A 13,932-nucleotide genomic window follows, 5' to 3' on the forward strand; every position below is an offset into this window, starting at 1 on the left:
CAGACATATTAAAAAAAATTTATCTTGTCTTGGGAGGTGGGGTGAAGAGTATAGTTGGACAGGCAGTTTCTAAACCAAATATTTATGTATTTTTTTCCTTTATAAATAATTGCATAAATATACTGTTTTTTAACAAAAGTTCCACATGACGCTTCCAACAAAAGTAAAAAAGAGTTGTATACAGGAATAAAACCTAATGTACCATTAACCTAGATTATAGAACCAATATACTAAAACTCCAGGAACAACACTATCCAGCACTTGTTGGACTTCAGAAATATCCAGAAAATTTATATTCTCCTGAATATGGGCTTTTGTCTTTGGAAGGAATGAAAACAACAGAAAGGAGCTTCTTTCCACTACTTCCAATAGCAGAAGCCAATGGCTGGTGTCAAAAGGCATTTCCCTTGCTGATTCCAAAATTCTAAATCTATCTCTTTCTCATACACAACTCCTTTGCTATACATCTTTGTTTTGGGCTTGGGGAAGATGGAGCAGCAACGATTGCCCTTGGCAAGCACCTCCCCAACCCAGAAAGAATAGTCACCTTTGGAGGCGGATCCTGTGAATAATGAAATCTGTCGATGTCAAATACACAAATGTTGTGAGATGATGGCATTTCTGTACTTGCAACAGATCCTGTGCTCTACCTCTTAGCATTATTTCTCTTTCTTATTATGCTAGGCACGGTACAAGATTCCATCAGTCACGAGGGACAGGACAATGAAGACATTAATCGCACACTGAAGTTGGAAGAAGTTGTCCAAGAATCTTCAAATGAATGGCAGAGCATAACCAATATTTTTTGATGATTACTAATGTGAAAGCTTGAAATGCTTTCAGGACTAGATTTTTTTTCTACAAATAGACATCTGTGCATTTTTACAATTAAAACATAACATTGAAAATAATAAGACAATATAGCTTTTTAAATATTACAGAAACACCGAAAGAACAAATATTTTGTAAGCTTGTACAGTATTGTAGAAACACCAGATAACCTTTACTATATTGTCTATGATCAATGATCTCAGGTACATTGAAGTTGTTCATGTTTTGAATCCAGCATAAGTGTATGCAATTAAAAAAAAAAACCAACCCAAATACACCCAGCTATTCATATCAGTGAAGTGTGATTAGATGGTAGGCCACGTGGAAGTTCTGCCAATCATGAGGGATATCTTAGCCTTTTGAAATATCTCAACATTTACTAGATGAAGTGCAGAATTAAGGTTGTAAGGCACACAATAGCCAGCATCCAAAATGTTTACTACATTCATAGAAGCTTCTTCCATAAGTGGAATCAGAGAAAGAAAGTCCTCCCATACTCTTTTGGCCTACACCCAATGCCCTATAAATCTGCTCTGGAAGAAATTTGTTCATTGGGGAGGCCCTTTATTCCCAGAATACAGCTGCTATTGCAAACATCACATTGGATTTAGACTGGTTTTTGGCATTGGTGTTGCTGACATGTCAAACAGATGGAAAAATATTCATTATGTTGAGTGACTGTTACTAGTTATAATGGCTCACTTCATGTTCAGCTTCAAATTCAGCAATAATTATTCAAACAAAAAATGGCTAACAGCAACAGATGTTCCTTTTTCTGAACAGCAGATACATATATCTGTATAGGTCATATAGTTAACACACTTCAACCAGATATCTATAAGAACCATAAGCCATATAGAAAAGTTGTTAGGACTTACAAAACTTTGTGTTGGATTGACCACAAATAGACCAAGCTGCACCACAAATTGTATCAGCTCCCATAGGTTGGTCTCTCTTGCAGAAAGCCCCAAATTAATAAAATCTCATTTTTGATTGTCATTCAACCCAAGAGATTTTAATTTTTTTTAAAAAAAAAACTACCTAGGCTTTTTAGGATTATTCTGAAAAGTCCTTTCTCCTCAGAAGTTATATTCATATCAGAAAGGAAACCTGCACTGGAATAAAGCATATGTTCTGTTTTAGACATTCCAAAGACAGAAGAATCTTGCTTGATTTTACTTTGATTTAAGAAATATTTATATGTTATATATATGTGTGTATGTATATATATACAAATATTTAAGCCTCTGTGTGGCTGACGAGTATATTTTGTAAATAATAATCTGGGTTACAGGAAGCGTTCCAAAAGTTTTCAACTTTAGATGAATGCTTCAAAATCAGTATTGATTCATTTTATTGTAATGTAGACATGTTACAACTTTCTGAAAATAATTGCTTTTTATTTTCCCCCATTTCCCGAAAAAAGCTATATGTACATATAATTTATATTTTGTGTATTATAAAACTAGTAATTTCTATTTCCTGAAGGGGAAAAATCACTGCTTTTGATAGGACATCTCATAATTGTTTTGTTAATTATGGACATATGTATATAAGTAATATAGCTGATGACTTGAAAATGACACTTTTGTTATGTGGAAATATTTAAGTCAGACATATGTTAAATAATATTAATTTTTTTCCAAACTTGGTTTTGTGTCGGATACATTTTTCATTTTTGAAGTGTTAATTGAATTAATAGATGGAGAGAGAAAAATCTTAAGTGATATGGCTGGTGTAGAACAGTGAAAGTGCTTGGTCTTGAGTCTGTAGGTTTTGGTAGCATGGACATCCTAAGTTATGCTGTTTGCACCATTTTTTTCTATATCTGTTGCACCATTAGATATCTGTCCTTGTACCCAACCTTGCCTCCTTACAACAGACTGTAAGGTAAGGTTTCTTAATTGGATCTGATTATAGTTTTCAGTTGTGGTGTGTAGCTCAGAATATTTTTAAATACCTTTTTGCCAAACAGTATCCTGTTGGTTTTCAACAGAACAATATGGATCTTCTTTTTGAATTCAAATAATGTAGAATACAAAAAACATGTCTATATTTGCCATAAACTTCACTTTCTCAGAACTGCAGTAGAATTATTTCTACTTGTATTGGCACAGCATGCTGAATTCATGCATTTGCGGTTTTTATTTGATATGCAATGTTTTGGAATTTGTTCCAACTCATGTTCTCCATAATTTCTCTGCTCAACATGAGCTCTTGAGAACTGACTAGTCTCCCTCCCAAACACACACACTGCAAGCATAAGACATAAAAATATGTTTTCTGTTGGAGTTGAGAAGTGTGTACAAAATTGTATTTCTGCTTTAATCAAACTGAGTAAGAAGGAATTTCCGTCCATGTTTCTTATTTTGAATCACAATTAAGTTCTTCCTCTGTCCCCTTAAAGACCTGATACAAATTATCTCTCTCCACGGTTTCTCTTACAGTTTTTTTTCAAAGTAGCCATTTTCTTTTTTAACCCTACCCATTTACTGGGTCTTCTGCCTCTTTCCTAAGACCTTTTTTGTTTAAAAGAAAAATAGAGTGGTTTCAAAAAGCAAAGGCATCCCAACGTAGGGACAGAAGCTGAAGTTCTAGCAGCATGTGGAGGTGCCACTGCTGTAGTCTTGCCCTCCTTGCTTCTGAATGAAGTGAGTTGGATTATTTGGCAGTCCTCCATAGTACAGCTGTGATAGCCATTCAAGACACCAGAGGACAGTAGAGGGCAGTTAAAGTGCTTCAAAAACTCACCTGTCTCAGCAGAAATGCCTTTCTGCACAATGTTAACCGTGGATATACATTCTTCCTGTTTTAAGAATAGACTGTACAGTGCCCCAACCCCCAATGTAGAGGGGCAGTTTATTCAAAACCTGAATAATATTACAAAATAGCTTCACAAATGGATAGTGCTCCTATAAAAAGTCCCAAGTGCCCATCCTCCTCAACTTCAGTTTCCATTGTTGTTGTTGTTGTTGTTGTTGTTGACCTTATACCCACCTTTCTCCCCATGGGGACTCACGGCAGCCAACAATGCCACACTTTGGTCATAGTTTTAAAAAGCATAATACAATTTAAAAAAATACAATGTAGGCAATAGTTAAAAACATTTCAAAAATACACTTAAAATAGCCTTTAAAACTCACATCCCCCCCATATCACCCACATTTCCGCAGCGGCATTCCCTTTATTTCTGCTGGCATAGATAGGTAGGTAGGTAGGTAGGTAGGTAGATAGATAGATTAAATGAAAGTTGCTGTCATGAGTAGTAATTGCTTTCTCTGTCTGGGTAAGGGAAGGTGTAGTGGGAGAACGCAGCTGCAGAGCATTGGGCTTTCACTGCCAGTTCTGGCCCTAACTGCCTCACTAAGTGTGTGAAGCCATGGCCCCATACCACCAAACATCACAACACATCACTCAGGACAGTGGCTATCTGCTTGCATGGCACCCTATTCTGACATCAACAGAGCTGCCTTCATGACCAGGAGCTTGCATGGAACTGTGTGATTGGAGGGGGTGGCAGCAGCTGCAACACAGGGATTATCCTTCGTTCTTTGTGCTATTGACCACAGCTAAACAATGATGTCACCTATGCCCAGACTAGACAGTGAATGTCCTGATGTAATTATGTTTGAATGTTTTTTTCACCCTTTTTTTTACAAATAAGGTTTTGTTATTATTTTATTATCCGACTAAATCAGATCCGATTTAGCTTTCCAGATTGTTCAAAGCCATGGATTACTCCTTAATTTCCACAAATTTCGACGCTTTCCTTCTCTACTACAGCCTCATGTATATTGAAGTAACCCCATCCCCACCCCATTATGTTGTCCCTTTATGTTGTCTCAACAAGCCAAGCCGTGATGTAGACTTAGGTAGATGGTCCATCAGGAAGGGCTAAGAAGCTCCTCAACTCACTGACTCCATCCCCCCAAATCCATGTCATTTGATTTCAGATTTTGGTGGAAAGAGAAAGCCCATCATGAATACTAGTAATAGACAACTTTGACAGGTCCATGCACCAGTTTTGTTTCTTTCAAACCTGTCAGGAGCTATATCAACATCTCCCCCCAACAAAATCAAGTGACTAGAAGTGTGCTTCTATTTTAATGCTCCCTCCATCAGAAGCCCTCTCCTTGTTGGAATAAAACAAGGGGAAAAGAGGACATATGTTTTGCTTTGATGGTGGATGATGGCTTTCCTGAGCTAGGAGCATAATTCCTTTAGTTACTCATTATTTAAGGGGGGGGGGGTATTGCAAAACAGGCAGCCTATTAGCCAGCCATGCTGAATCCCAGAGTGGCCAAAGTGTAGATCCTCAATGCTATTGCTTTGTTATTTTAGTTTTGCCTGCAAACCAGGCAAACCAAAATTGATCTTCAAAGTGGCATTTTCCCCAACCCTGCAAAAAAACCAACTTGAAACCAAAAATGAAAAAAGGAAAGACAATCTGTCAAAATGATAACCAGAAGTGATATCACGTCTGCCACATTAAAACAATGTGTGGCATTCTAGAGGAAAGCTTCCCACCTCACCCACAGTTCCCCACACTCCTGTATCCACTTAAAACTTAAAAGGTAAGTAACAAGTTTTTGTTTTTTTGCTTCATGTTGTGCCTTGGATTACGGGTGGTTTATTTGTTGCTAAATTTAGCAGCTAGCACAATCCTAAGAAGTAAAAGATTAAAGAACTGAACTATGAGAAGAAACATTTCTGGTCATTCTCTCATTGCCTTCCTCTCAAATTGTGTTTGATTGAGCCTCCTCCTGCAGATGGTAACATTTGAAACATTTTCCTCAAAAAGTGTCTGCTAGTTGTTCTGTTTTACCAAGTGTTTTTCTTTCTTTTTCACAGCCTTTGCTACTGCCATTGGTTTGGCCAGTGTTAAGCTCTGTTGAACAACAGACAGGCAGTATAAGAATCATCATATACTGAAGGGAGTGAAAGTGTTCTACAAAGCTGTGTGTCTAATGCACAACTTAGAATTTGGAAAGCATGTGATAAATTAGATTGGTTGTTAATTTTCTTTTTTTAACTCCTCTTAAATGGGAAATAAGTTTTTTTATTACAGAACATTTTATTTGTTGGCATGACAGATCTGGTACCATAGATCCTGTCATGGGGTTGCTGTGTTCAGAACAGAAAAAATCCCCCCCCCCCCAACACACACTTCTTATTTTACTTCTTATTTTAACAGTCTTATTTTAATCCATTATCTATTAATTCTCCCTTTTCCACATGCTCATTGCACACCCCCTTATCTTTCCCTTTTGACCTGCCACCTCATAGCACATACCATATTCAGCCTGTCCCGGGTCTGCATTATGGTCTATTATATATGTTGGCTCTTTCTGTGGTTCTTCTTCCCACTGGCCTGCCTGCATCTCATAATACCTCTCTTTTTCTTTCTTTCTCCCAAAATATATGTTCTCTTGGTTTCTAAAGATCCAGTGAATTTAGGATTGCAACTTGGAATGTTGTTTGTTTTTAAGGGAACTTGTTACATTAGATCATCCAACAGGCCATTATTTGTTTTTTTATGGTCTTTGTCATTCACACAAATGGGGTTTATTATGCCTGTGGTGCATCATTAGGAACCTCCTGGTGTTTATGTGATAGCTCCTCCTCTCTAGATCCATGTAATCAGGTTGATTCCTGTTCAATCCATCTGCTTCCTAGGCACCATAGCAGCTGTCAAGGAACTAGGAGAACAGGACATGTGTGGAAGAAGAGTAGGCGTTGTATGAGTTCACAGTTGATGGCAGGAGGTAAGCAACCTATCCTTTTCTCTTGTGGTCTCTGTGACTCACACAAATGGGATACAAGCAAGTTACTCCCAAGTTACTATATATTGGTTTGGATGGGGAGATGGGAAAACACATCTCCATTCCTCCTACACTTGAAAAATGCCCTGACTGTGAAGTAATCTATGATATAAGAAGCTTGAGCAAAAAGAACTCACAGGAATGTAGGATTGCTACCTTTTGATGACTGGAATATATTTTCTCTTGGGAAAGAAATTCTTTGGCACTTCCAGCCACTGCAAATAATTTCTCTTTTCTGATCAGTATCTTTCTATATTGATTAAATTCAAAACATTAGTTCTACCTGAAACAAACCCAAAGAAATTGAGACTTTGATTGTGACTAACATGCCTAATTCATTTCATTAGAACACAACTGTACCCTACTGGCTGCTCCTGCCTTTGCTGTTAAATTGTCATGAGTGTTGCTCCAGCACCAGCTTATGTGCCTACAGGGTTGCTGCACAAAAGAGGTGTTGTATACCTTGTTCTGTGATGACCCTGAATGAAACATATGTAGGTATGAACAGAAGTTAGGAAGAATATGGGTATCACATCAGATAGCTTGAGATGCTCTGCTGTACAAAACAGTATTGTGGATTTTTTTCATAAGAATATAGAAATTTCATAAGGTTTTATAGGTAACTGATAGCCTGTCTATAGTGGAATTGGCACTATTATATTAGTTTTCAGTTGTCACTGTGTAACTAAAATGTGTGAGGAGAATAAACCAATAGTGGTAATCCCAACTGGTCAATATATTTCCTAGTATTCAAAGTAACTGATAGCAATGGAAGGTAAAGGGATAAGGAGTGTTAAACATCTCATATAATATTGTTGAATCTAATTTAGTGAAATTTTAACATAACAGAGAGGCCTATCTTTGCAATCTACAATCCAGACTTTGAGTACGTAATAGAACATTTGTGGCAAACGTGAGTGTTGAGATGACAAGAGCTTAAATTATGAGAGTTTAGAGCAGCTACTGAAGACAAAAATCACGTTAAATCCATCAGAAGTCGAGGGGGTGATGGGGAAAACTTGTACTTCATGTCTACTTTTCACACTGACATGAACTCTTGTCTTCAGACTGCAGGTGGGAGTTTAGATCATCAAATGCGTCTTTGTGAAAGCAAGAACAAAAGCCACCCACTAGCACGTCAGGTGACAACACAACCCTTCTCTGTCACATAGGAGATTCTTTGTGAACAGAGCCAGAGAAGAAGAATTGTACGTTCTTTCTCTGTTCTCATTGCTATGGATTATTTCTGTTTTGATGCTATTGGAAAGTGAGTTTTTAGAACCAACTCTTTTACCAGTTCCAAGACTGCCTTGACCAAATGTTCCAGAGGGTTAGTCCCTGGAAAGAGAATATGAGTGACTTGTTCTGATACATGATGTTTGCTTCTCATGGCTTGGAATAACCAAACATGTGGAATGATGCTTACAATTCAATGTGGAATATATTTACAAGCCCTACATTTTGAACCGTTCTGTAAATTTACACAATGTACTTTGACTCTCTCCAGGAATATCAACATTTTCTGTGGCAAGCAAAGAGGGAAAAAAATCTTCAAATGTTCATTTCCTAGTTTCTTGCTATGAATATATGAAATATTCTGAAATGTTCATTATCTAATTTATATATAATAGAGTGATAAAGTAAATCCTTTGTATGAACCCTTTAAAAAAATTCTGCACATTTCATTAAAAGTTGAGTATTTTATTTCAATATTGATTTTTATGAGTTGTTTTCATACATTTTTAAGAACAATACACTTAAATGAAACTCACTATTATGTTGTGGAATACACAACTGGGTGAGGCTACACATAGAAAAATACACATAGCCAATGACATTTGGAAAGAAGTTGTAATAGGTGTGTGCTTCAAAGTTTTGGTATTCTGTTTTGTTTAGTTCCTGGGTTTTTCTACCCTCTCATCTTTCATTGCTGCATATTAAATATGTTGCTCGAAAACTATGGTAGATTAAAGTGATCTATCAGTAACAATAACCACATCCACTACATGTCAGTTGGCATTAACACAGATAACTCCATATATCTAATAGCCCGGCTAAAGGCAGGTGCCAACTTAGTCTTAACTCTACCATCTACAACATGTAAATAAGCTGAAATAAAACATTGCATGAGTAAAGAAAGGTCATTTAGAGACAGAATAGGTTGAATATTATAAAACAGTGCAATTCAGAAGAGCATTCTTCATCATGTAGATGGGTAAACCCATTTCCACATGTGTATACCATAACGTATGTGCGAACCATTAAAATCTACTTCTAGTTCATTAGTTTTAATGTATGTTATCTGCAGTGCAACAGCACCGTTGGCTCTGATGCATTGCATGGTCATCTCTGCTGTGCTAACACAACACATCTAGAAACGTTAACTTCATATGTGCAGTTACTATCTGAAACCTCCTTACCAAAGGGCTTTCTATCATTAAGAAATTAGACTATATTTAATTAAGCTGCAAAAAATTCCTTACTTTGCAGCAAGTGCCTGTATGGAGCTGCAGGGACACCCATGGTTCACCTGGCCAGGACTAGGTTCTCCTTCTTTGGGATTACCCCTCAATTTGTGTTGAGTCTAATTCAAGTTTGATATCCTGCTTCCTCTCTCCCAGCCACTCTTAATTCCTAATCGGATGGGCATGACGAGCAATTAGTTTTGCACAGGAACCTCCCTTAAGAGCACATGTCTCTTTGTTACCATTGCTCGGTCTCATTGAAACTGTAACAGCTGCCTTCTCCCATGTCTCAACATACCTTGTACTCACAATTTAATGTACCTTTCCATGACTGCCTACTCCAGTTAAGAAAAATAAATAAAAAATTGTGAGAGAACGGGGTATGAAAGAAAAATGAAAACTAAATGATAACAAATCAAAACCAAAACAAAACCGTTGGATAAACAGTCCTTGCAACTTCTGCACGTTTTTATTGTTATTACAGTTTACAGCAGAGATCTCAAAGTTCATTAATGGAAACACTAATTTAGACCACGGTATGTCTTTTATGTTGTTATTTAAAGTTTAGTGAAAAAGAAATATGAAAGGGACTTAATATTGGATGAGCTTGAAAATTAAGGCCCTATATTCTTTTGGAACACCTTGAACAAGAGTGAATAATATGGGGAATTCTGTTACTTTCCCTAAAGTAAGGCTGACAGCAAGTAAAAGCATTGTTGCAAATTGAGGGTTGTTTGTTTGTTTGTTTTTTGCTTTTGTTCATCTTTTGCCAATACAATTTTGTGGACGTCAACTGCATGCACAACTCATCTGACTTTAACAAATAGATTGTGTTTCTATCTAGGGAATTCTTCAATTGGATATTAGATCTTTAAGGCAGCCTATGTTATGAAGCAGAGAACGTAGCCCTTCAGTGATCCCTTAGAGCTTCAACGCCTAGCAACGGGAGAGCCAGACCGGGAACCAGGTCGGGAACCAGAGCTTCCCTTTGGAAAGAAAAAGAAAAGAACATGATTACAATGGACATTTTTGTTAGAGGTACAATACTTGTGTGCAATAATAAACACCATTATTCCATTGATTCAGGTAATCATACATAACTGCTGTCCAGTCTTCAATTGCACTTTGCATCTCAATCAAAAAATAAATGCAGAATATATATATATATATATATATATATATATATATATATATATATATACACACACACACACACACACACACACACACACACACACAATAATAATGATGATGATAACTCAGATGGGCCTTTTGCTGGAATCTGAAACAAACTCCATTTAAAGCGAGTGAAGGATACATATTAGCAATATGTACTTGCCTGTGTCCCAGATTTCTTTCATATGTGTTCTACATTGTATATACTTTTCCTTTTGAAAACGTTGTGTGTATGTGTGTGTGTATGTATGTGTATATATATATATATGTGTGTGTGTGTGTGTGTGTATGTATATATGTGTGTGTGTATATATATATAATATGCAAGCCCACTGAGTTTATTTTAATGAAATGTCAAGTAAGTAGGACTTGCTAGTGTGTTCTACAGCAAATCTTTTATTCAATGAACTAGAGTCTAGTTGCTGAAGCATTAATTATTTCTAATTGATTCTTTTCACAGTTGCTGGAGAAGCCAGACAAATGGAGATCATTAAAAACAAAAACAAAACCCCCAAAAAGAATAAATAAATGTGTTAGCTTATTTAAATATGATTAGCACCAGCATCCATCTACAGCATCCGCCATTTTGGGTTCAGCAAATGGTGAATGCTAAATTCTTTAATTAGCGAGACTAATCTAAATTCTGCATTTTCCTAGTTTATACTGTGCCTCCATTAAAAAAAGTAGTCAGCTTGCCAATCCTGCATTTCAAAACTTCAGCTGCACTGATTCTATTCTAGGTGCCTTTGGCAGGGATTGTAGGGAAAGGACAAGGACACAATCAAGGCACAAGTAGATGTGATGTTGCAGTAGTTCTATTGTAAATGGCAAGGATAGGAACTGTTATCGGTAAAAATTTGCAAGACTGCTTCCTTTTCAATTATTTATTTAATGGCTCTTGTTTTCAGATATTTCCCTCCACAGTTCCTGTCTAGAATATAGTTCTCATTAAAAGTAAGAATTCCCTCTAGTCTTCTATAGCGATTCTATAAACAGAAGGCAGGGGACCATACTGTTGCAGATGGTTTTAGACAGGAATGCAGCACACATTTTCAGGAGTTTCGAGGTGTCAGGTTGATGGATTTAAAAATCACCAGACCCATGTATCCTCAGGGGATACTTTTCCAGACTTCACATGAATATGCAGAACTTAGGATAATAGTGAACCTTATTGAAATGAAGGACCTCTGGCCCAAGGTCACAATGGAGGACCCAAAAATGTTTAGAAAGGGCATGTTTTGTCAGATGTGCATAAATGAAACAGCAAATGCGGGGGTTGTCCTGTATCTCTCTGGTGGTTTTTTTTTCTTTTTTGCCTATTTATTTATTATTTAATTATGACATTTCTACCTCGACTTTCTCAACCCCGGAAGGGACTCAAGGCAGCTTTACACTCAGGCAACTATTCAATGCACTTCATGATTTATTCTTTAATACTTTTGGCCCTTTCCATTTTGGGTTGTGTGACGATATTTTGATGATACAGTTGGCAAGCATTGCGTTATCTCCTTTTAATGTTTGCAGTCTGATCTGCTACTGAGCCACAGCATTACTTAGTTTCATCTATCTGGGTAGGCAGAGGATTGTAATTGTATTTAATGGACTATTAATTATGTCTTATGAACCATTGATTTTCTATATTATTGTAGACATTTAAGATTTATGACTTGTCATAGAATTTTTTCTTTAATTAGCTGTTGTTGAAGACTTTTTAAAGAAAATGCTGGGTAATGGAGAAGTAATGGGCAACAGTGATATAAAGTTATTATCCATTCATTATAGAAAATAAACTTGTGTGTTTGCAAATGTTTATCGAAGGGTATTGGGAACAATGGGTGAAAGCACAATAATGTCTGTCAGGGGGGAGTGATGGACTAATATGATGTTGTTCTAATGACTTACAAATTTAATGGTCAGCTCTAATAGCTTACAAATTAAAATTGTGGTTAATTTAATAGCCATTTTCCCAGAAATACCAAAGTTGCATGAAAACAAACTTTTGGAAATAATGCTTAAGTATGGATTTTGATGAGAGCAAGTGATTCAAAAACAAAAGAATGGATAATAATCATTAGGAGTAAGGTGGAACAGTTAAACGTACTTTAAAGTAGCCCTGTTTATGCCACATTATAATTCAAAAAATAAAATTAGTGTATACCATAATTAATTCTGCTCCCCATGTATCAGACAATTATTTACAAAATACCCCATTAAATCTAGATGGCTGGCAAAGCAAGGTACTTTAATTGGCAAAGCTTATTACTGTAGCTTGTTATTCTAATTTTTGGCTGACTTTAAGTTCATGCATACTTAATGACTTGTGTTTGGGGTTAGCCAAACAACAAAACTTAGATTTTGTAAAATTTTGACTTAAGAGCAACTTCTTGTTTCTTCTGAGAATTAGAAAGCTTGTTAATACCACTTTCCTATTTACAAAATTATGCTGTAATTTTTAAAAAAATGAAATGGCAATGGTCATATGAATTTCTGAACTGTGAAAAACCTTCCCATTGCAACATCACAATTTGAAGAATCACACTGGCTTCATGACTAGCTCAAGATGTGGCCTGCTATGTTCAAACAATATACTTTATTTGCCCTGGAGAATGGGATATAATGATGTCCATGCCCATGGACACAGAATGTGCATGCCCATGGAAACAAGACATTTTCTCCCCAATTCATTTTCTCCCCAGCTTTGAAATCAGCAAGGGATAAATTATCACATTTTGTCTATCTAACAATAACAATATACTGCATTTGCCCTGATTAAATGGCATATGGTTAAATGGTGTATATATTTATATTGCTTTTAGAGGGAAAATAGCTTTTAAAACTGTTATTTATTCATGTTCTTATTAGTATGTATTTTAATTGTATGTAGTGATAATTGATTATTGCTGTTTTTTGTCTATTGTCTATATTATTTCCTGTATCTGATGACTGTTGTAAGCCACCCTGAGTTCCTTCGTGGAGAAGGGGCAGAGTATAAAGATAATAATAATAATAATAATAATAATAATAATAATAATAATAATAATAACAACAACAACAACAATAATAATATCTAGATTGTTGATTATATTCTTTCTTTTTTCATTTATAGTACTGGTGTATTTACTCCTGCTCTGTATGAATTTTAATCAAGGGCTATAATTTCCTTTGAGTTAAACCAGTATATATTTTCATAATAATTTCACAAATTTCTAAGAAGACGTAACAATTGCTGGAAATAGTATTTTGGTATGCAATTTCCTACACGGCTTAAAATAAAGTGACAGATCTATCACTGTAAATATGCAGGAAATCAAATCAAATATAACTTTGGTCTAGAGTTGTTGTTTTATAACAAATACACCTGTATTTAATCATTGCTTGGGAGTGAGTTCATCTACACCTCCCATATGACTGGAGTCTTCAAACTAGCAATTGCTTTATAGATAGATAGCTGTTTTATAAACATGAGGACTAAATTTGCAGATGAAAAGAAATATTTCTTCAAATCAGTTATCTTATATTTGAGTCTTCTTATTCATGTGTCACATTGCCCACTTCCCAGGTGAATTTTATTTAATAAAAATAAACTTCTTCAAATTGCTCACTTGTGAGATGCCATCATTGGATTGCAGATACTGGAT

General features: G+C 35.9%; 2 protein-coding genes across 8 annotated transcripts in view; one reads left to right on the forward strand and one right to left on the reverse strand.

Moving 5' to 3' along the window:
- Window positions 1-2,451, forward strand: part of ZNF236 (zinc finger protein 236) — a 54,056-nt gene extending 51,605 nt beyond the window's left edge. For 4 of the 5 annotated variants that reach the window (XM_060774961.2, XM_060774959.2, XM_060774962.2 and 1 more), the window contains exon 33: window positions 685-2,450. In XM_060774961.2, coding sequence (XP_060630944.2) covers window positions 685-809 — 125 coding nt within the window. In that variant the 3' untranslated portion in view covers window positions 810-2,450. Of the gene's footprint in view, window positions 1-684 lie in introns of all 5 variants that reach the window. The other variant, XM_060774963.2, reaches the window with a different exon arrangement.
- Window positions 2,452-8,333: 5,882 nt separating this feature from the next.
- Window positions 8,334-13,932, reverse strand: part of MBP (myelin basic protein) — a 144,561-nt gene continuing 138,962 nt past the window's right edge. For all 3 annotated transcript variants that reach the window (XM_060774957.2, XM_060774956.2, XM_060774958.2), the window contains one exon: window positions 8,334-10,104. In XM_060774957.2, the coding sequence (XP_060630940.2) occupies window positions 10,048-10,104 (57 nt within the window). In that variant the 3' untranslated portion in view covers window positions 8,334-10,047. The remainder of the gene's footprint in view (window positions 10,105-13,932) is intronic.

Source organism: Anolis sagrei, chromosome 4 (genome assembly GCF_037176765.1).
Source record: "Anolis sagrei isolate rAnoSag1 chromosome 4, rAnoSag1.mat, whole genome shotgun sequence".
Classification (NCBI taxonomy): domain Eukaryota; kingdom Metazoa; phylum Chordata; class Lepidosauria; order Squamata; family Dactyloidae; genus Anolis; species Anolis sagrei.